This window comes from Hemiscyllium ocellatum, chromosome 3, assembly GCF_020745735.1.
Source record: "Hemiscyllium ocellatum isolate sHemOce1 chromosome 3, sHemOce1.pat.X.cur, whole genome shotgun sequence".
Classification (NCBI taxonomy): Eukaryota; Metazoa; Chordata; class Chondrichthyes; order Orectolobiformes; family Hemiscylliidae; genus Hemiscyllium; species Hemiscyllium ocellatum.
Window position 1 is genome coordinate 73090227 of NC_083403.1, and position 24529 is coordinate 73114755.

The following is a 24529-nucleotide window of genomic DNA, read 5'->3' on the forward strand; positions in this document are numbered from 1 at the left end:
CTGTCTGGGATCACCTCCACAGCTTCATTACTTTAGCAAAGCATCCTGGCATTATTTAGGAGACACAACTCTTGTTTCATCCCCTTGAAAAAAAGGCAAAGAAACCCATTGCTATGCAGAAAGGGGAAGACTGTTGGTTTAATTGCTGTTTGATCCCATTTCTCAGACTTTTTTGGGAAAAAAGCTGTTACTTGATAAAAATTTTAAGCAATTTAATTTCTATATATTCCACTTGACCATTCAATATAATATTTTCCTTCAATTACATATGGCAAGATCCTGAATAAATTGATTTGACCCACTTCGGTCAAGTAAGCCAAACTAGAAACAAAATTCCCAATTTATATATTTATGTGGAATGGTATTCTCAAACCCTGGTTTCCCTGGTGGCTTAGGCTCATTCCTACTTCTGTCAACATTTTGTGAGTTATCTTGTATGTATGATAATAATTTTGATCAGCTTACCTTTGTGAAACACGGTCAAAGATAAGGAAATATTGGGAAAATGTCCAATTACATGGCCAAATTATGTTCAATCTTATCACCTGTCTCTAGAACTGAACATTATCATTGATTAGAAATTATCAATGGTCAGGCCTTTTATGACCTGATTAACATTTATAACAGTTAACTGATAACGTCATTATCTCATGTTTCAGTCAAGTTATCTTGAAGACACCTAAATGAAACTGAACATCTAAACCTAGGACACAGGCATGAATCACTGTTTTAAAAAAAAGCCCTTAAAAGTTTATTAAGTGATATTATACCAATAAAATTTTTCAGTAAAAAGCATAACTTAAAAATCAAAATTAGTTTTGTTTTATATATATACATTTATAAATACATGTATAATAATATTTATGCAAACTTTTATGTCTTTATACATAAATAGTGATAGAAATACCTACTTTTAATTGCTTTGGGTTTGGCATCAGTGACAGCATCCTTCTTTTCTGTAAGAAAGCAAAAAGAATAAATGTTACTTTACCAGCAAGAAGGTAGTGTTTGCAAATGATAATTTGACTGTTACAAAAACTGCAAGTACCTCTAGTCACTTCCTGGTCTTTGACTTCATGCAGGATTACAAACATGGAGAGATGAAGGATAATTTCTCTCTTTCTTTACTTCATGACTAACCACAAGATCTATTATAAAAAATTGCTAAAAACTGACACAAAGGCAATGTTTCCAACTTGCACTCATCAAGACTAAGACACATGAAACAGACTTGCAAAAAGAAAAATAACTAACACAGGATGTGAAGAAGGTGATGAGTGGTTGGACAATCAATGACATGGCGATAAAGTGGAAACAGGATGTTGCCACGAGAATGCAGTTGAGATTGGCAATTTCCATGATTATTTATACAAGCAAGGGGGGTGAAAAGTTATCAGACTAAGCAGGAATGTAGAGAAATCAGATCAGCTGTGATTTTATTGAATGGTAGAGCAAGTTCCAGGTCCAAGTCACCTACTTCTGCAGTTAATTTGTATGTTTTATAAACCAGATGTTGATATCAATTTGTGATAATTGTCATTGACATTATTGCTAGGATTAGCTTTATATTCGTGACTCATGATCTGAGTTTAAACTCCACCTGCTGCAATGGTGAGATTTGAACCCAGAGCCCTGCAGCATTAGTCAGTGCCAATGGTCCAGCAACATTATCACTACACCATTACCTCCCCACTTTAACTATATGCATATTCAATGTTATGCTAATCAGAATACCTGTTAAAGAGACATCTTTATGTTGGACTGCAGTCTCAGTACTGGCCATTGTGTCTCTATTGAGGATGTTGAGCATTTAGCCCTCAGGTTTAATAGCTGCCTTAGCAGCAGTCCCCGCTGATTAACTGTCAATGGCAAAATTGTTGGCCAGGATTCTGATGCCCAGTACTGCAGGATTGCCTCCACTTTTCATCTTGGAGGTGGTACTTCCAACTTCACAGAAACATTCAACATGTTTCCCTCCAATTTAGCTTTCTTTCTGCATATCTATTTGACTTTGTGTGGTTTACTGAGGCCCTATGAAGTTGTTGCCATCCCTTTGGTAACATCTATTACTTATCTTTTAAAATCTCACTTCCATTTATTTCAACAGCACATCACACCTCTGAAAATGTTTTCAGGAAAAGGAAGCAAGAAACAAAGTTCAGCACAAGTCCATGCTCTGGTAAATAAAGAGGAGTCCAACTTCTAGTCAATTTGAAGGATGGTGTTTGAATGGATTATCCCAGGATATGACCATTTAATGTTTAGTACACCATTGAAATGGGTGAACAGATTTAAAAATATTATGGCATTTATAAGCCACATTTGACAGTATTATGAAATCACTCTGCAATTATCTTACATCTTGGACTGGACTTTTTGCAAGTCCATTGAACTCAGCTATTATTCTAACTGCACTGTCTCATCACCAGGTCATATTTTTGCAAAGTATACACTAAGGAGCTTTGGTGAGTTGCTGCAATGTATCTTGTATCATCAGTCATCAGTTGAAACCATATGCCCAATCCTGATCCAGCTCACAGACAGAAAACCGCCATGAAACTTGCCAAAATTCACTTGCTAATTCCTGGTGAATGTTAGTCATACAAATTTCAAATTGTCTTCTAAATCACTTATTGGGAGTTGGATGCATATATCATCTCCTTATGATTACGAGATTTAAAATTCTTATATTTTCCGAATGTAAAGAATTTGCTGAATTTTCTCAGCCACTGAACAATGTCAACATTGGCAAGAAAGTTGGGACAATTGTGTGAGATTGGCAGTAAGGAAATTCCTTACTGAGCAAAAAGACACATTTTCCAACCAAGGATTAAATCAGAAGATGAAATTCATGTTAGCAAGCACTAGAAGCCTATTTATATGCATTAAAATTTCAATTTTAGTTAACTTCACCTCACTGATTTACAGTTTCCTATTCCCCCAACTGCTAAAGAGAAACTAGATGATGATAATTCCTAACAGGAAAGTCGGAATGAATATCTGGTGATTCCAGCTCATTGTTTGCTCCTCCTGCCCTCCACCTTGGACACCAGTCACCAACATCTCAGGGTATGTTTCACGGAGAGTAACTACATGTACACCCCAAACAGTAAAACCTCTAAGTGCCTGTTGGCAAAATGGGGTACGAATTCCCTCTGCCCGACATGTCTGGGGCAATTGACAGGACCTGTACAAGACAGCTGTGGACTGCCAGCAATTGACTTGGTGTACTGCTGGGCTTTATAAATGGTGCCAGCATCAGGAATCATTGACAATTCTAACAGTGACCAGTACTTCGACGTTTGGTGAGAGGGAGACCATGACAAGTGTGGTGCCATAAGTGTGAGGTGCATAGATAATGAGGCCAGTTTGAGAAGATAGCATAAGAAAACCTATTAAGGCTCATGGAAAGAAGCCCTTCATGAAACTCACCAAAACTAACATTGTAGTCTATTTCTGATAAAATTCAGTCCAGGAAGCATCTCACAGAATCACAGAATTGTTATGGAGGAGAAGGAGATCAGTTGGTCCACCATCTTTGTACGATCTCTACATGGACTAGAATGATTCAATAAAATGGCGTTGCACCTTCCCACAGACATTCACTAAATAAAAGATAAAGTCGCCATAGTTCCAAAGAACCATAAGGCTGTTCTCATTAGGGAGAGATGACTGGTGGTGGTGGTTTAACCTGTAGGTCATCATGTCTCAGGCAAGGGGAGTGGTTGAGAAGGACAGTCTTTCATTATAATCTCAGCCAGTGCAGGAATTGAAGGCACCCTTTTGGTGTTACTCTGCATCACAAACGAATCAACCGGCCCAGTGGATACAGGGCATTTATTATCTAGATGTGCGCTTTTATTACTTCTTTATCAACATTTTAATTATGTGTTTCATTTTATTTTAACTTATGGAGTTAGCCTTGTTTGATGGGAGTGTGGAATTGATTTTCCACTGATACAATAGATGCCAAGAAGCTTCTCTATAAGTTGTCTCAAATTGAAACATCAGTTTAGCCTGCATTTAGCACAATCTTGGTAAGTGAGTTAGAGCTTTTGTTAGGAATTGCTGTCAGTAGGATTGGTAATGAGTTGCCTACCACTTAAATTGTCTGCTTGCTTTCATTTGTTTTATAACACTATTTGTGGGGGAGCTAGCCTAAAGGGCTGTGGGCCAACATTTATTTTTCCTTTTTGTTAACCTATTTTTCTCTAAACAACCTGTTCAGGCATGTTATTACACACCTCGAGAGTAGGTAAGACTTAAGCCTGAGTCAGTCTGTCCAGGGGGAACGACAAGACCAATGCACCACAAGAGGCCCCTCTGCTGGCTCTCATTCGGGACTCTATAGCTAGCACTTGAACAACAATTGTTTCCGAATGGTCAACACCTGATTGGAACTATGCCATTGCAAAACATTTTCTGATGTATTCATAGACATCACCTTTTCCTGATCATTTGCTGTAGGAGGTTTGAAGAGAACTTTGCCAATGTTTTGGGAGACTTTTCACAAAACCATTACAAAATGTATATTGTCAACATTTAGTCACAGAGATGTACAGCATAGAAACTCACCTTTTCCTGGAAATTCTCTGATAAAGTAAAAATGAGTGTTATTGTTCAACAATTATTCATCAGAGTATTAAAAACAGTATACAGCAACTTGAATAATGATTGAAAAGTCACTTAAGCAGATGCAATATCCACACAGTAGGAGGTTAATAAGGAAATGGTAATGAGCTACAATGAATCATTACGAATAAAAGCCTGGTATTAAAATCTAACATCATCAAAACATAATGCAGAAAGCGATTCACATTATTTGACATTGCGATTTGCTGCTGGAGGAATACAATTATTTTCAATTTTATTTCTATCTTCAATTAATATTAAATAATCTCTTCCATATATGTACATCATTTTTCCTCAACAATCATTTTCACTCTAAATGTTTCGATGTGGGTCATTCAACAACAGTGATGAGGATAATTTGCAAGCTCCTAAAGACCATTAGCTAAACATGTGTAACGAAATTTTCTTTGAGGTACCTACTTTAAATACTTCATCTAAAGAGATTACAAATATGAGTTTATATTAACATTTTCTTTATACTTCTATTTTTACTTTATGCTATAGGTTACCGAAGGATAAACTTCAACTGATGCAGATTGGTTCATTTAGGCTAAATCTTAGCTTTTTTGAGATAAATTTGATTTGTATTGAGTTTTAAGGAATTTTGACCATGAGGTCTAGCAAGATCTCTTGCCCCATTTTATTATACTCACCTTGTTAAGAGAGGACTGGCAGAGGAGACCACGACACTAGATCTTGAGTAAATGTGGGTCTCACAGTATTAAGATACCACCAACAGTGCTGCAAGGAGGTCAATACCTTCCCTGCTCCACGAAGATAAGTGTCACTATCTACTCTCTACAACCTCACAATCACTATATCTGACCCCGCACCCACCTTTCACCATTTTCACTGTTATCTGCAATATCTTACCTCATTTTCACCAGCTCTAGCCTCACATACAATCAAACCTTTGTGCGCTCTACAGAGTCTAATCACTACCTCAGAACATCTCAGCACCATTCTATGACCTGTAAGAACGAAGACAGTTTCAGGTCACTGAAGCCCTCTCTACCTCCTATTCCAGGAGAAAACAGCCAAAGCCTAGCAGAAACAGTTCAATGGGTGTTTGACATCAGACTCTTCACAACAAGCATGTGCATTGCCCGGAAATGCAGCCTAGTCTAGTTTGTGAGCTGGATGTCTATCTGCATGTGCAGAGTGTCCCTTCAGCAGCTTTTCAACACTATTTGCCAATTCATCTTGCAATGCAAGCCTGTGTTTCTTGAGCATTCTAAAAAAGGATTGGAGAGTTGGCATGAAGATTGAAGGGTTGGCAAATATGGGATTCCGGTGTCCCTTGATAAGGTAAGCATGTTGTTGACGCTTGTGACTTGTGCCCTAAGATGTTGTTTGATGCTCAGCAACATGGAGGGTCTCCATAGCCATGTTTCAGAATCAGGTAAGCTGAAATCACTAGGTGCCTGCTCTGGTTTTCAAATGAAAATTAGATTAGATCACTTACAGTGTGGAAACAGGCCCTTCGACCCAACAAGTCCACACCGACCCTCCAAAGAGCAACCCACCCAGACCCATCCCCCTACATTTACCCCTTCACCTAACACTATGGGCAATTTAGCTTGGCCAATTCACCTAACCTGTGGGAGGAAACCGGAGCACCCAGAGGAAACCCACGCAAGCACATGGAGAATGTGCAAACTCCACACAGACAGTTGCCTTAGGCGGGAATTGAACCCAGGTCTCTGGCGCTGTGAGGCAGCAGTGCTAACTGCTTTGCCACCTTGCCGCCCAAATTCTCAGCATCTAGCTTGTTCAGGGGGTTGTTGAGATAGAAATTTGAATGTTAATGAGGAGAGTTGTAGCATGAATCAAGCTGTAGTCTTTCTTCATTGCTAGCTCAGTGCTGCCCGGTAAGAAACTTATCTCACCCGCTCAGCAATGCAGAAAAATTGATCCCAGTGTTGAGATGGGCCTCACAGAATTTCCTGTGTGATTATGCCACAAATCTTGCTAGAGACTACATTTTGTACCAGATTCTATAATATTTTGCCCACTGCCTTTGAATAGAGATTAAATGGGAAAGGCTTAACCTTACTTGCAAAGGGAAACTAACTAAAGGAAAGAATGAACAACATATGGACAGTAGATTTCTTTCTGAAAAGGACATTAGTGACCCAGATGGATTTTATGACTATTGATGATTGTTGTCATTACTAATTACAATATTGATGTCAATACTTAGTCAGTTACTTAAAATAGTTAATGGTCATAATTTGAGGTGGTGCGGTGGCTCAGTGGTTAGCACTGCTATCTCACAGTACAGGGATCCTGGTTCAATTCCAGCTTCTGTGTAGAGTTTGCACATTCTCTCTGTGTCTGTGCAGCTTTCCTCCCGCAATCTAAAGATGTGCAGGTCAGGCGGGTTGACCTTGTTGAATTGCCCATAGTGTTAGGTACATTAGTTGGGGGTAAATATTGGGTAGGGGAATGGGTCTAGGTGTGTTACTCTTTGGAGGGTTGGTATGGACTTGTTGGGCTGAAGAGAATTTAATCTAATTACTGAGACTAGCTCCAGATTTTTCATTGTTGTCCACAGAACATTAGGCTGGGCCTCTGTGCAGTGACATTATAATTGTGCATCTGCCTCCCTCAACAACCCAAACATCAAGTCAAATTTTAAGGCTATTAGGACTAATCTCATGCTTCTCCACAGGCTCTCAATGGAAAGGAATATTGGACAAGATACTCAAGTAGTTGATCCACTGTTTCTGCAGCCCATTTTCTATACCCACCAAATTTGAAGTTTACTCCCTATGGTTTCCAACTAAAGGAGGTGGGAAGTTGCAGCTCCTCCACGTATTGTGAAGATATATTAAATAGTAATTGCCTTGGCCTATCTTATTTAGCAGACATAAATTTTTAAAAAACTAGGACAAACAGCAAAAAGGATTCTGCATGTTAGCTCAAGTAACCTGCTAGTAAAAATCTGATTTTACATTAACTTTTGTTTTCTGCAATCATTCAAACACAGGCATTTGGGTTGTTGCATTTCATAACGTTCTACAACAAACATTTCTACATGATTTATATTCCTGAGTTTGATAGAAGGTACAAACTTTTTGACTGAAACGGTGCAATTTCGCGGGACTTGTGACAGGCCAAAGATTAGTACCCAGGCAGTGAAGGGAAGATTATCTTCAGATTTGAACTATATAGTTATAATAGTGAAATGTAAGACAGGGGAAGTGATCAAACCTTACAGTGTTGTGACTAAACTGTACCTTGAATATTAGATATGAATTCCTGAGTATTTGTGGTGCGATTTGGGTACATTATCAGATCAAATAACTTTTTGTGGTGCTAAATGAGGCTGAAGCCATTTTTTTTTCTGGAATTCAACCTTAAATTCCTTTCTCCTTCCAGTGGCTGCCTGGAGAGTAGTTAAAATATGCTGAACATATATCGCCCAAGTGTAATGGTCAGGTTGTGGCTGCCCCAAACCTCTGTAGCCCATCAATAGGTCACAATAGGTGTGGAAGAAAGGCATCTTAACCTGCATTCCAAAAGGAGAGGCCCACGGCATCTGAAGCAATAGAGAAACGCCAAACAAGTCTGATAGGGGTTTGCATATGTCAGAAACAGTCCAACCAAGAGCAGAAATATGACTATTCAATCAGAGCATGGCTGATTTTATCAATCTCAATTCCACTTTCAAGGCTTATTCCCATTACTTTTGATTCCCTGGATTAAAAATCCATTTCCTCTTTGAATATGCTTAGCAACCAGCCTCTAAAGCGCTCTGCAGTAAAGCACTCCACAGATCCATTTCCCTAGCAGAGAATAATTTCCTTATCTTTGTCTTAAATGGCCAAGCCCTTATTTTGACATATGTCAGCATGCCCCAGCTGCCAAGTAGGCCATATATCCAAACTTGGGTTGGACATTTCCTCTGGATTTATCAGAGGTACCTGGACTGCCAGCACAATTCTGTATCTTCTACCATGCATGATGAGAAGGTGCCAGTGTTGGACTGGGTTGGACAAAATTAAAACTCACACAACACCAGATAATAGTCCAACAGCCTTATTTGGAAGTACTAGCATTCAGAGTGCTGCCACCTGATGAAGGTAAACCTGTTGGACTATAACCTGGTGTTATGTGATTTTTAACTTCTACCACGCAGACAGATGAAAAATATTTGTTGAAAGTGTCTGTCAATTCTCATTGATATTTATGGGAGATTCGAGTACCACCCCACCAACCTGCGCATACAACGTATTATCCGCCGCCATTTCCGCCACCTCCAAACGGACCCCACCACCAAGGATATATTTCCCTCCCCTCCCCTATCAGCGTTCCGCAAGGACCACTCCCTTCGTGACTCCCTTGTCAGATCCACACCCCCCACCAACCCAACCTCCACCCCCGGCACCTTCCCCTGCAACCGCAGGAAATGTAAAACTTGCGCCCACACCTCCACACTCACTTCCCTCCAAGGCCCCAAGGGATCCTTCCATATCCGCCACAAGTTCACCTGTACCTCCACACACATCATCTATTGCATCCGCTGCACCCGATGTGGCCTCCTCTATATTGGTGAGACAGGCCGCTTACTTGCGGAACGCTTCAGAGAACACCTCTGGGCCGCCCGAACCAACCAACCCAATCACCCCGTGGCTCAACACTTTAACTCCCCCTCCCACTCCACCGAGGACATGCAGGTCCTTGGACTCCTCCACCGGCAGAACACAACTACACGACGGCTGGAGGAGGAGCGCCTCATCTTCCGCCTGGGAACCCTCCAACCACAAGGTATGAATTCAGATTTCTCCAGCTTCCTCATTTCCCCTCCCCCCACCTTGTCTCAGTCGGTTCCCTCAACTCAGCACCGCCCTCCTAACCTGCAATCCTCTTCCTGACCTCTCCGCCCCCACCCCACTCCGGCCTATCACCCTCACCTTGACCTCCTTCCACCTATCCCACCTCCATCGCCCCTCCCCCTAGTCCCTCCTCCCTACCTTTTATCTCAGCCGGCTTGGCTCTCTCTCTCTTATTCCTGATGAAGGGCTTATGCTCGAAACGTCGAATTCTCTATTCCTGAGATGCTGCCTAACCTGCTGTGCTTTGACCAGCAACACATTTGCAGCATTTATGGGAGATTACCATACACAATGGAAAACATATGAACCTACACATCAATTAGGAGCAGGACCAGGCCATTAACCCTTCAATCCTGCTCCCTAATTGATAATATCATGGCATAAATGATTGTGGCCTCAACTCCACTTTCAGTCAACACCATTAACCTTTGACTCTCTTGGCAGTCAAGAATCTATGCAACTTGATCTTAAATAGTCTTGCCTCCACTCTTCTCTGGGAAGAATGGAATTCCACAGGCTCACAGCCATTTGGGAGAAAGATTTTACTAATCTCCATCTTTGATGGAATACACCTTTGTAAACTGTGTCCCTTAATTTCATTCTGTTACACAAAGGAAACAATGATTTCAGCATCCAACTGTCAAGTCCCTTAATTCTTCTAAACTCCAATTGTTATCCTGACCCAACTTATCTCATCTTCTCTTATAAAATAGCTCCTTCATCCCAGAAATCAGTCAAAGTGAACTTTCTCTGAATTGCTCTTATACAATAAACCTTTTTTAAATGCGGAGTGCAAAATTGTACACAGTGCTTTACTTGTGATCTCACTGATGCGGTTGAAGAAAAACTTCTCGACTTTTGGTTTCCATTTCATTTGCAATGTATTACAAAATTCTGCAGGCTAGCATTTGTGATTTATTTACCAGGATACCTAGAACACTCTAAACCTCAGAGTTGTGCAATCACTCTCCATTTCAATCGTATGTTGCTTTTCTTTCTTCCTACCATAATTTGCATATTTTGCAATTGTTTTACTCAATTACTTGAACTATCTATATCCATTTGAACACTCTTTAGGTTCTTTTCACAACATAGTCTCTTACCTACTTCATGGTTTTAGCAAACTAAGCAACCATACTTTCAACCCCTTCATATAAGTTACAGATATAAAGTACAAATAAAAGAAGGCTAAGCACTAATCCCTGTGACACCCCCACCTTGCCAAACTAAAAATGATGCATTTATTCTTACTGTCTGTTTCTTGTTAGTTATCCAGTCTTCTGTCTTGGCAGATAAATTAGCCCTTACACCATGAACTTCTATTCTGTGTGGTAACATTTGTAGTTGCACCCTATCATATGCCTTCTGGAAACCCAAGTACACCAAATCTACAAACTCCCCTTTATCACTCTATTTCCTTAAAGAACTTTTAAAAAATAACAATTTCTCTTTCAGAAAGCCAAGTTGACTCTGCTTCACTGTCATATTGACATTTTCAAAGTTCTTTACTACAACCTTCTTTTTAACAGATTGCAGCATTTCTTGATTACAGACATTAACTGACCAAGCATTTCTGTCTCTCTTCTTTCTTAAGTAAACAATTACATACAACGTTTTCCAATCTGATTGGACCTTTCCAGAATCTAGGGAATTTTGAATAAATAAAACAAATGCATCCATTATCTCAGCAGCCATTTTTTTAATATCCTAGGATTATTTAATTATTTTCCAAGTACGCTTTCCCTGGAGACTAATTGCTTTTAGCTTATTTACAACTATTTCTGTGATGTTATGTTGATCCTTTACAGTGACAATAGACGCAAAATATCTCTGGAATCTGGCTATTGTTTCCTTATTTCTGTTATAAAGTCCTTAGTCTCTAATGTTTCACTCCTCACACTAGGTACTCTTTTCCTTTTTAAATACCTGTAGAAAATCTTAATGCTTGTTCTTATAATATTTGGAGTTAGCTTTGTCATACTGCAATTTTTCCCCTTTTTACTCATTTTTGTAGTATTTTATACTTTGTATAATCTTGACCTGCCACTAACTTTGCAGGATTGTATGCTTTTCTGATCATTTAATTCTATCTTTGACTTATTTAGTTAGCAACAGATGGTATCCTTTCCCTTGAGTCATTCTTACTAATATTTGCCAAATATTATTAAATAACTCTGTTGACCACAGCATCTTTACAGACCTATTCTTTATTCTAAATTCCTAGTTTACGTTAGCTAGCTGTGTTTTCATTTCCCTATAATTATCCATCTTTGGCTGCTATGCCATTTCCTGTAAGGACATCTGCTGTGAACAAACAGCAATAGACTAGTAGCTTTTAACAAAACTGATAACTTCTCTTGAAAATAAAAATTGCTGGATATCATAGCAGGTCAGGCAGCATCCATGAAGGGAGAGTAAACTAATAGACAATAGACAATAGGTGCAGGAGTAGGCCATTCAGCCCTTCGAGCCTGCATTGCCATTCAATATGATCATGGCTGATCATTCCTAATTAGTATCTTCTTCCTGCCTTATCTCCATAACCCTTGATTCCACTATCTTTGAGAACTCTATCCAACTCTTTCTTAAATGAATCCAGAGACTGGGCCTCCACTGCCCTCTTGGGCAGAGCACTCCACACAGCTACCACTCTCTGGGCGAAGAAGTTTCTCCTCATCTCTGTCCTAAATGGTCTACCCCGTATTTTTAAGCTGTGTCCTCTGGTTCAGCACTCACCCATCAGCGGAAACATGTTTCCTGCTGCCAGAGAGTCCAATCCTTTAATAATCTTATTTCTCTCAATCAGATCCCCTCTCAGTCTTCTAAACTCAAGGCTATACAAGCCCAGTCGCTTCAGTCTTTCAGTGTAAGGTAATCCCGCCATTCCAGGAATTGACCTCGTGAACCTACGCTGCACTCCCTCAATAGCCAGATGTCTTTCCTCAAATTTGGAGACCAGAACTTCACACAGTACTCCAGGTGTGGTCTCACCAGAGCCCCGTACAGCTGCAGAACACCCAGATCTCTCTGTACTGCCCCTTTACCTAAATTGATTCCATTGAGGTAGTAGCTGAAAATGTGTTGCTGGAAAAGCGCAGCAGGTCAGGCAGCATCCAAGCCCTTCTTCAGGAATGAGGAAAGTGTGTCCAGCAGACTAAGATAAAAGGTAGGGAGGAGGGACTTGGGGGAGGGGCGTTGGAGATGCAATAGGTGGAAGGAGGTCAAGGTGAGGGTGATAGGCTGGAGTGGGGTGGGGGCGGAGAGGTCAGGAAGAAGATTGCAGGTTAGGAAGGCGGTGCTGAGTTCGAGGGATTTGACTGAGACAAGGTGGGGGGAGGGGAAATGAGGAAACTGGAGAAATCTGAGTTCATCCCTTGTGGTTGGAGGGTTCCTAGGCGGAAGATGAGGCGCTCTTCCTCCAACCGTCGTGTTGTTATGGTCTGTCGATGGAGGAGTCCAAGGACCTGCATGTCCTTGGCAGAGTGGGAGGGGGAGTTGAAGTGTTGAGCCATGGGGTGGTTGGGTTGGTTGGTCCGGGTGTCCCAGAGGTGATCTCTGAAACGTTCTGCAAGTAGACGGCCTGTCTCCCCAATATAGGGGAGGCAACATCGGGTGCAGCGGATGCAACAGATGATGTGTGTGGAGGTGCAGGTGAATTTGTGGTGACCAAATCAACACGGACAAAATCTTAGTCCATTGAGGTAGTAATCTGCCTTCCTGTTCTTGCCACCAAAGTGGATAACCATACATTTATCCACATTAAACTGCATCTGCCCACTCACCTAACTTGTCCAGGTCACCCTGTAATCTCCTAACATCCTCATCACATTTCACCCTGCCACCCAGCTTTGTATCATCAACAAATTTGCTAATGTTATTGCTGATACCATCTTCTATATCATTAACATTTATTGTAAAAAGTTGCGGTCCCAGCACGGATCCCTGCGGTACCCCACTGGTCACTGCCTGCCATTCCAAAATGGAGCTGTTTATCACTACTCTTTGTTTCAAGTCGAGGATGACTCTTCATCAAAGCTGAAGTTAAGTGTGCAGGGGATAAAATTTATACAATATTTTGGGTGGGCGGAAGGATTTTGATGATTCAGATTAAGTGACTGGAATGTGAGAATGGTAGAATAATGGTGTGTTTGACTGTCAGACTGGAAAGAACAGATAAGTCCCACAGGAGTGAGGGAAGGGAGAGCAGACATGGTGACAGAGAACGTAACAAGCAAAGCTAAAAGAAAGGGAAGGAATGGGTTCATAATACTCAGCCCAGAAGGTTGCAAAGTAGGCTCAAGATTGAGTTCAACACCTTCAGATTGTGAACCAACTCCTTCCCTTGCTTTTAACTTTGATTTTTACATTCTCTGTCACCATGTCTTCTCTCCCCTACCCCCACTCCCATGGGACTTGCCTGTTCTTTCCAGTCTGGCAGTTAGACACAGCATTGTTCTACCATTCTTAATTCCAATCATTTAATCGGAACTATCAACATCCTTTGTCTCCCAGCACTACAACCCACCCCCTTCACTGTTGCATAGCTGCTGCCTCCTCTGCACTTCACATTTGCTCTGATGAAGAATAACCTAAACTCGAAACGTTAGCACACGCTCTCTCCATGGATACTGCCTGACCTGCTGTGATCCCAGGAATTTTTCTTTCCAGGTTCCAGCATCTGCAGTAATTTGCGTCTGCTGGTTTTCCTTCACTCTTAGCTGTGTCTTCCAAATTCTTATTTTTGTCTCAGAATCGTAGAAACCTTACAGTATAGAAACAGGCCCTTCGGCCCAACAAGTCCACACTGACTCTCCGAAGAATTTCCCCACCAGACCCATTCCCCTACCCTATTGTTCTATATTTACCCCTGACCAACGAACCTACCCTACACATCCTTGAACACTATGGGCAATTTAGCACGGCCAATTCATTTGACTTGCACATCTTTGTGGGAGGAAACCGGAGCACTTGGAAGAAACCCATGCAGACACAGGGAGATTATGCAAACTCCTTACAGACAGTCGCCGGAGGCTGGAATCAAACCTGGTCCCTGGTGATGTGAGGCAGCAGGGCTAACCACTGAGCTACTGTGCCACCCCCATCACCTATTCAAGGACAATTATGGTTTATAAGTAAATACTGGTCTAGCAGCGATGCTCAAATCCCACCAACAAATGAAAGATAAAGCAATGGGTTACTGCTGCAAACTGCACAAAACAAGTGAAATTGACATTGTATGTGATTCCCCTGATTAACAATAACAAAAATACAAAATACTGGAAACAACAGGTCTGGAAGCATCTGTGGAGAATAAAACACTCAATATTTCAGTCCTTATGAAAAAGGTTACAGACCTCAAATGTTAATAGCTTTTCTCAGCACAAATTAATTGCTAAACCTACTAAAATGTTTCCTGGTATGTCTGGCTGTCCTCATCACAATGTGTGCCTATTGCTTAGTAAAGCTCATGTCACCACTGCAGCCTCGCAAAATCTAAACTATAATTTGATACAAAATATTGACACTGTAAATAAGTGACTTTTGTTATAACATGCACATTTATTTTGTTTGTATTGACACTGAACAGACAAAAATATGCATTACAGCCTAAAAATAGAAACATTTTGTATCTAATTTATAAGTCATTTACCCATCGGTTGTGAGTCAGAGTACACACTGTTATTCTGTGTCACAACAGAAACTTGCCTCATCTTAATGTGAGCAGTGGCCTCAAGAAAGTTGGATTTTTTTTCTCCCTACTCTAAGTGTACTTCTGATGTCTGAGGGAAAAGGCTGGACTTATTTCTTTTACCAGGATTATTTTACAAAATGATCAAAATTTAATATTAATCCTGTGTTGAAGTCAGTTTAACTAAGGGAAGACAGACCTGTGAAGAGTTGAGAAGGTTCACATGGTTGATTCCAGGGATGAGGAGAGATTGAGTAGGTTAGACGTGGGCTCATTAGAGTTTAGAAGAATGAGATGGGACCTTATTAAAATGCATAAAATTCTTAGGAGCCTTGACAGAGATGTGGAAAGGTTATTTACCCTTGTGGGAAAGTCTAGGACCAGTGGAAATAATCTCAGAGTAAGAGATGAGGAGGAATTTTCTTTCTAAAAAACATAGGGAATCTGAGAAATTTTTACTGTAAAAGGCTGTACAGGTTGGGTCATTAATTATGTCAGGGCTCTGATAGGCAGACTTTTGATTACATTAGTTAGTAAATGAGCAGATTACCTTACAAGGAAAGGTTAGACAATCTTGGCCTGTATCCTCTGGAGTTCAGATCAAAAGATTTGAAGGGACTTGACATAATGGATGCTGAAAGGATGTTTTCCCTGCAGCGCAGTCTAGAACTAAGTGTCACAGCTTAACAATAAAGAGGCATCTATTTAAAACAAAAATGAGGAAACTTCTTTGTGAGTCTTTGGAATTCCTTTCCTCAAAAGGTAGTGGATGCAGAATCTTTAAATATTTTTAACATACAGGCAAATCAATTCTTGATTACCAAGGGGATGAAAGATTAATGGGGATATGTTGGAATGTAGAGCTGATGTTTAAATCTGATCAGCCATCATGATATTGAATGGAGACTTGTATGAATCGAAGGTCATGGAGAAAAGGAAGGAAAGTGGAGTTGAGGATCATCAGATCAACCATGATCACATTGAATGGTAGAGCAGACACATTGGACTGAATGGCCTACTTCTGCTCCTAAATTTTACGGCCTTCTGGTCTTATTAAATTTGGCCCACCTCAGGATCCAGGTGTAGCACCTCATAGAAATGCTGCTTCCATTAGGTGAGACCACACCTGGAATATTTTGTGCAGTTTAGGTCTCACTATCTGAGGGAGGATGTCCTTGCTGTAGAGAGAGTGCAGTGAAGGTTTATCAGACTGACTTCTGGGATGGCAAGGCTGGAGCATAACAAGTTGAATCAGGATTATATTTCTGGAGTTCAGGAGAATGAACCAGGTCTCAGAGAAAGCTGCAAAAAGTTCTAACAGGATTAGGCAGGGTAAATGCAGGAAGGATGTACCTAACAACAAAACCAAAGGTCACAGTCTAAGGATACAGAGTAAACCATTTAGGGCTGAGATGAGGAGAATTCTTTTCACTGAGAGGGTAGTGAGTATGTGGAATTTGTTACTACCAACAGCAGTTGAGGCGATAGCACTTAGTGATTTCAAGGAGGAGATGGATACAGCACATGAGGCTAAAGAGCTCAAAGGATTTGGGGGAAAAGCTGGAACAGGCTTTTGAATTGGATGATCAGCCATGATCATGATGAAGCGCTGAATAATTAAGTCTGCTTCTATTTTCTTCGTTTCTATGTTTAATAGGGCCAACTGGCTAGTTAGTAACAATTCATTGTCAGTAACTGGCCAGTTGATTGTCTTGTCGGTGCCACTTTTTCAATTTCCCCTTTGCAGGGACTCAAGATGGCAAAGACACTTAGCTAATGCCTCCTGCCAGACCCTGAGTATTCAATTAGGTAAGAAATGGAGGCCACAAGCACTGGTTCTGCCTGATGCCAGAAGACAGCCCTGCCAGCCCACATTACCACTTTCACATCATAGATTTAATGATGTGCTTTATTGCAGGTAAAGCACTTTGTGGCTGCAATGTGATCATTTTAACTTTAACTCCACTGAACTACTCTTAAAAAAAATTGCAATCCAACTAATATGAGAGTATGCATTCAGTAAGAAATGGTCAAACCTGATACAAGAAAAACAGAATACAGGTGGCAACAAGTTGAAAAGAATTCTCATGCTACAGTAACACTCTATTCTGCTGCCCCCAACCCCATATTATTTAAAAGATTTGAGTGACTCTTAAATAACCCATGTTTAAGATTTGTACAGCAAAATGTCACAACTGCCACCATGGACTTAGTATGTGGATGATTAATTGGTAATTTGACTTTTTAAAATCATTGTTGAGTTAGTTTTCACATTCCTGTACTTGTACTTTCCCTCAAGGAAATAACAAACTTTTCAGTTAATTGAAATAAAATCAATAAGCACTAAAAGTACAGAACAGATCTTTCACTCACTATAAAGTGAATAGATAAGATACAGTTTCAGGTTAATTCAAAAAATAATTCTGCCTTTATTGTAATTGCTTGTACATTTCTGGCATTTATGTTCTTACTTCCGATTTCCTGTAGATTTTCTCTTGCATCTTAGGTTAAATATCTGAGGTAGCTTCTTTCAAATCAGTACAAAAGAATTTTCTGGAGTACATCATGATTGCTATTGAGGAAATCACTTTCCCTGAATACATACATGCTAATGATTTTGGTGGTATATCATAAATTATAATGAAGACAAACAAGTCTAACTATGGGCATGTTTAGTAATTGCATACTTACAATGTACATAGTAATGGATAAGTCCACACAAGTTTCGATCATGAAATATTTGTCATTGTTTATCAGTCTGACACATACTTCAGGAGTACCACATAGGTCCCCAAGTTGAAGAACTGAAAAATTCCAGATCAACATTGTCAGAACTGTCAGATGTCAACAGGCAAGTTGAAATCTCAAATTGTTTTCACTATTCAACAGATAAGTGTTAATGTTTGGACAGCTTTTCCATTATACGCACTCAGAGAACAGCAATGTGACTGTGTGAACTCCTAACAGTTTAGTGATAAGCAAGTGGAGGACTCGTTTTAAAAATACCTGCATAGGTCAGTCCCTGTGCAGTAAATTCCAAACATCTCACAGTCAGAGAAGAGTGAATGCAACCACTGTAATTTGATAATGTATCATTCTGCCTTTTATAAGCTTTCACTTGATACTTATACATCTGTTAAAGGTCCATGTTGGCTCAATGTAGCTGTATTTACTGATAATACTTATTGAATTATATATTTCAGATGCAAAGAATAACTGAATTAACTTTCAATTCAAGCACACATTCCTGCTACTTTTGGTGTCACAATAATTCAACAATAACATGACTTATGTCATTTTTAAAAAAGTTTCTTTAAAGACCACGTCATACATAGGAATATCACCACCTGCAAGTTCTTCTCTAACCTGTCAACCTCGAGAGTTAGAAAGATAGCCATTCCTTCACAGTCACTGGCTCAAGGTCCTAGAACTGCATTATGGACCTACCAGCAGGAAATAGACTGCAGTGGTTCAAGAAGACAGATCACCACCAGCTTCTCAAGTGGAATTAGGGATGGGCAATAAATGTTAGTCCATCTAGCAACATCCACATGCAATGAGTGAATCTTTTGCAAAAACTCAGAACAAGAGAGTCTTCACTTGCAATGCAAGTGTGACTAGTAGGGGATCCTTCAAATATGACATTCATAGCACGCTACTGCTTAAACCCAGGCTACTACATAAGTACCATTGCTCCCAAAAACACCAAATCAGGGATGAGCTGGCCTTTAACCCCTGTCCTTAAATAGTATTGAAGTTGAACAAACAAAACATGGATCTTGCCCAAATTACTGCCTTTTCTTCCATCATGATTAAAGTCACAGTTAACTCCCAAGAGATTATAGTTCAGATTATACTGTACTTCTTCCTTTTAAATCTATATTTTTGAAGTTTCTTTATCAGGTGTGGCATTTCATGCTCGCTCTCTCTCTCTCTCCAGATAGTCACTGAATTTATATTGCAGTTGTCTTGCATAAAAATTCTGGTGGAATTTAAATTCAATTGTCCACAGCTGATCCAGGATTACGATTCATGGCCATGACAAGTGTCAGCACAGAGATCGATAGCCTCTTAAAACAGTGATAAATATGATCTATTGTATTTTAACTTCTTTCATCTGACTTTAATATGCAAGGTCTTCACAGACTAAGAAGGATTTGGAAAAGAAAGAAACATGCACCTAAAATGGCTGCAGTTGAGACAGACCACAGATTTCAGCAAGTCCAAGAAATCGATATAGAATAAAGGAAGCCATTTGAACTGTGATAACCATTTTATGTAAAGGTATTGAAACCAGGAAACAGAATAATTGTCAAGAAATTTGCATTGCCTTTTAATTCACTCTTGTATGACAAATTGCATATTTTGGACTTGAAATTTTGCCTGCAACAGATCAAGTTGCAAAGATAAATGGAGCCTGTCTTAGGAATATATAATTGAACCATATTTCAGTTGTTGTTTTTGAGAAGTAGAGCAAAGAGAAAGAAAATGGAAATTGATTTCTCTCCCAGTGTCTTTCAACCTCTCAAAAGACAACATTTGTTTGAATGAAAAACAAATTGGAAAAAGTAATTTTGGATGTAAGTCAATAATTAAACAACAGTGGCTTCAGATTAAAAATAACCATCTCAATCACTTCAAGGACTTCTAAACTGTGCAAACATTATGCATTCATGTTTATTGTTATGTTTTATTATGTTTTTCTTGAGTTAAATACATAATAAAATTTAGTATCCTTTCACTCAAGATAAGCTTATAATTGTCTCATTTAATGTTGACCAGGACTATGCTAATTGAAGGGTGAAAGCTATGTGCTAAAAATGAAAGAAATTAAATATTTGTTGCAACTGACTGAAAGGGGGTTAGAAAGATACTGTAACAGGTCTTAAGGAACAAATATTCACATATTGCAACGTAGCCAAGAACGTGTTACTTTTATCAGTTCACAGTAGTATTTAATTTTTGGACAATCTGTTTCCATTTCTATAAAATCATCCAACTTCAGTCAATCTCAATCCATCTGCTGCTAAAATCCTCATTTGTTCTTAACTATGTTCGAACTTCATTATTCCAATGCACTCCTAGCTAGTTTCTCACACTTACTCCCCATAATATCATGGTCATCCAGAACTCTGCTGCCAGTTAACTCACACAGAGTGCTGCTCACTTTCCACCCTATGCTTGCTGATCTGCACTGGCTCCTGGCAACACAAAGTTTTGATTTGAAAATTCCCATTACAACGAATAGGATTTCTCTTCAGTTTCAATTTGTCCAAACATTGTGTATTGCAGTTGAAATCGATGTGACCATAGTTAGAGAAGGAACTGCATTAGCAGCTACCATTTGAGAGTTAAATTTCTCTCTTATTTCTGCATACTGATTTTTGGCAGCACTAAAAGCATGCATTTACTTCAAAGTAAATTGTACCTTATTGTTATTTCTTGGACTCCAACTACATAGAGATGGGATATAGTGAGATCTCCACTGATTTTCATTTTAGTTGCTGTTTCATGGTGTTATTTACTGCTACTTATCTTTGTCTTCTTTTCTATTATTTCCACATACACATTTAAATGCTCCAGTGGTTTCTTTCTATGCTGCTCCATATGAGATAAGAACATCCCAAGTTGCTTCTTCCCTGATTTTCTCTGCCTCTCTGTTGGATGCTACTTTATTTGCTTGCAAGCTAACAACAGCACAGCTACAAACTTCACCTCAGAGGAAAAACATTCTTCTTTTTCAAAGAAATCTTTACTATATGTTCTTCTGTTCTAAATTAACAATTTAAGATGTCTGGAGACAGAAAATGAAATTCTGTCTCCATGCTAAGGACATTGTGCCTCCCTGTTTATGGATTTTCATATGAAGGAACATGCACATATTTAAGTCAAAAGAGTGCTATGGTGCAGAACGAGGCCATTCAGTTCTTTGTACCCACACTGGCTTGTTAAATGAACATCATTACCCAGTGCCAGCCTCCTGCTGTATCCCCATGCCTTTGCACATTATTTTTACCCAAATAATAATCTAATGTGTTATTGAAAGTCTCAGTCAAACCTACCAACACCATACTTGCAGTCAGTGAGTTTCATACTTTAATTACTCACTGAGCGAAAACGTTTTTCCTCACTCATGTTTGCTTCTTTTGCAGCTCACTTTAAATATATGCCATCTTATTATTGTTTCTTTTAAGAGAGGAAACAGTTTCTCCCTATCCACTTTATCAAGTCCACTCTCAGTTCTCTGTCAGAATTTCTCTCAGCCTTTTTCTCTAAAATGGAAATTGTCCAACTTCAACCTATCCTCATAACTGAAGTTCTTCATCCCTGGAATCATTCTTGTAAACCACGTTTACACTCCCCAATGTGACAGTTCATTCTTATAATGTGGTGCCCCAGAGTTGTACTCAATACTCCTGCTGAGGTCTAACAAGTGACTTCGACGTAAATAGAAAGAAGATATTTGCAGCATCTTGAGAAAGCAAGCCAGTTTGATAGCTATACCTGCACATCGTTTTCAGATAAATTGTACAACTTAAGGTATTAGGATTTTGGGATTGATCATTTTTTAAAAAAAGATTTAGAAGTAATTATTTTCATTTAAAACCTTTTCTTGAAATTTTGAGATTTTTGCTGCATTGCTGCTAATATTTTGCAGCATATTCATCCAACTCAAAGCTGGGAAAATTAATTTGGTGGAAGCATTTGGGCCATAGGTACAGCCTTTCTTGCCACTAGCCCCACTTTTGGAATCTCTGATATCACTGATACGCCAGCCTGCTGGAGAATAGCATCTATGAGGCTAGTATCCTCTGCATTGTGCCTCAGCAGTGCTCGGCTGGTCAAAAAGTGTTCAATTGTTTAGGGACTTAAGTATGAAAACAGCCTTCATTCAATGGCAGCCAACCTGCTTTCCAGCCTTCTTTGGGTAACCTCTACAGTGGCAGGAAGGCAATGAGGAACCCTTTTGATGCAGCTCCCCTGTTTTCTATCTCTCTTTACTCTTAGCCTGTCAGCATGAAGTGAGGAAATTCAACCCTTGACATCAACATTATCTGTAACTCATCAGTAAGAATAGCCAGATGACACATTATTTTGAACTTGTGTTATTGTGTAGGATGTAGCAAAAAGATGAATCTTCTTCAATGAAGAATATTATTTACACTTCTTCAGCTTCTTTAAAAAACTTGTTTGTGGGATGTGGGCATTACTGGCCAGGACAGCATTTATTGCCCATTTCTAATTGCCAGCAGGCAGTTAAGAGTCAACTACTTTGCTGTGGGTTTGGAGTCACATGTAAGACAGATCTGGTATGGACAACATATTTTGTTCCCTAAAGGACAGTAATAAAACAAACGGCATTTTCTGACAATTGACAATAACTTCACAGTCATAATTTGATTCTTCATTCCAGAGTTTTATTTCATTCAAATTCCTTCACCTGCCATGATGAGATTTGTACACAGGTCCCCAGAACATTATTTGGGTCTCTGGATGAACGACTTTAGCACAGAGATCAGGACCATGATGTTCAGCATCGAAAAGGGTGGCATTGGAAAAGCACAGCAGGTCAGGCAGCAACCAAGGAGCAGAAGAGTCGATGTTTCGGGCATAAGCCTTTCATCAGCTGCCTGAACTCCAGCATCTGCAGTCCTCAATTTCTCCATGTTGTTCAAAACCATCAGCCACATTTCAGTGATATTTCATATTTAAGTAAGAGAGTGTAAAGATCCAATGAAATTCAGACAAGGTTTAACTTTACATTGTTAAATAGTGTGTATGTAGGATCAACATAATAGGAACAGTATTCCAGAAAACTTATTCTCTTCTAATGGAGCACAGAAGATGGATTTGCTTTTGGACAAGCAGGTTGTGGTGGGAGTCTGAAATGTGCACTTTGATACACATTTTTCTGGAAACCTTCGGAATCTTTTTGAGGATGGCGAAGGTTCATCACTGTGTCCATCTCAGACCAGATGAAGCAAGTGAGGGCCATATCATGTACATGAGAGTAGCCAGAAAAGTTTCTAAAGCTTAGTATATATGCTTATCCCTTTGACGTTAAAAAGGCAGTGATCATTGATATACATTTCAAGCCAGAGGTATTTTTTAACACCAGAACCTCAATGGCATGCTGCTCGTCAGCTGCCCATCCAAAATGACTGAAAAGTGTGAGGTGGCTGGCAGCCAATAAACATCCTCTAACCTTAGAAGGAAGTTCTTAGGACCTAGGTAGTCACAGCAGAAGATACCTGTTCTGTCAGTCTTGAAAGTCTGCAGGAAGAGCTGTGTGAAGCAGCAAAAGCCCAGACCTTGTTTGTAAGGTCTGACAGTGTCCAGGTAACTTCATCTCTTCTTGTAGACCCTGTGCTCAGGGTGTTCAATCCTTCTCTTTCACGTTCCTCATCTCTCCAAGCTATCCTTCTAATGCCTAAGACTCTTCCATTCCTGTGCAGACTGCTGCTCCTCAAGCCCAATACCCACTTTCAATATCATGCGTATTTCCAGCTGCACTCTTCCTGAAGCTTATATTAAATCCAAACTGACATGCCAGTGCTCGGACAACCACACAATGCCAGGATGTTGAAGACTTCTCACCAAGTGAAACTCTTAATTGCAATTTCTTATGCGAGCCTGTATTGGATCACTGCCATTGTAAGATCAAAGGGATAAGCATATAGAGTCATAGAGATGTACGGAAACTTTTCTGGTACTCTCATGTACATGATATGGCCCTCACTTGCTTCATCTGGTCTGAGACGGACACAGACAGCCATCCTCAATAAGATTCAGAAGGTTTCCAGAGATCCACTATTAACAAATGCTTCATTATCTTCATTGATTTTTTTGGGAGCTTAGTTGAATTTGAAGGTGTGTGGTATACCCCACCTGCACAGCTATCACTGATGCCAGAAATGAAGGTAGATGTACATTCTACTAATTCCACAGGTCAGACCACAAAAGACTTTGCCCTGGTCTGTTGTGGCAAACAGGACAGGATTAAAATGTCACCAGGTTTCTACTTATGTCATAAGGCTCCCACTTCAATCCAGTTGGTACCTTGTCCACTGTTAAAGTCAATGACATTAAAATCAGAAATCAGTGAAAATGGAATTGTTTAATTTGAACTATTCTGTTCCCATTTGAGCAGGAAGAACTAAAGTTAACTTTGCACCACTTTAGGAGATATTAGCGTAGAGCTGGGTCAATGGTTGAAAATTTTAAGGATCATGCAAAAGAGAGAGAGAAGTAGAAAGGTTTAGCAAGAGGATTCAAGAGCCTGGACCCTGGCCAGCTGGACCACTTGCATACTTTCAGCATTTTGTTATTTATGCTCAATAATAAGATTCCAAATGTGTACCTGTGT

The 24529-nt window shown here is 39.7% G+C and overlaps 1 protein-coding gene across 1 annotated transcript in view; it reads right to left on the reverse strand.

Annotated features, from left to right (window-relative positions):
- Nucleotides 1-24529, reverse strand: part of trdn (triadin) — a 426623-nt gene that overhangs the window by 214706 nt on the left and 187388 nt on the right. Inside the window, exon 10 of the mRNA XM_060854831.1 lies at nucleotides 912-956. Coding sequence (XP_060710814.1) covers nucleotides 912-956 — 45 coding nt within the window. The remainder of the gene's footprint in view (nucleotides 1-911; nucleotides 957-24529) is intronic.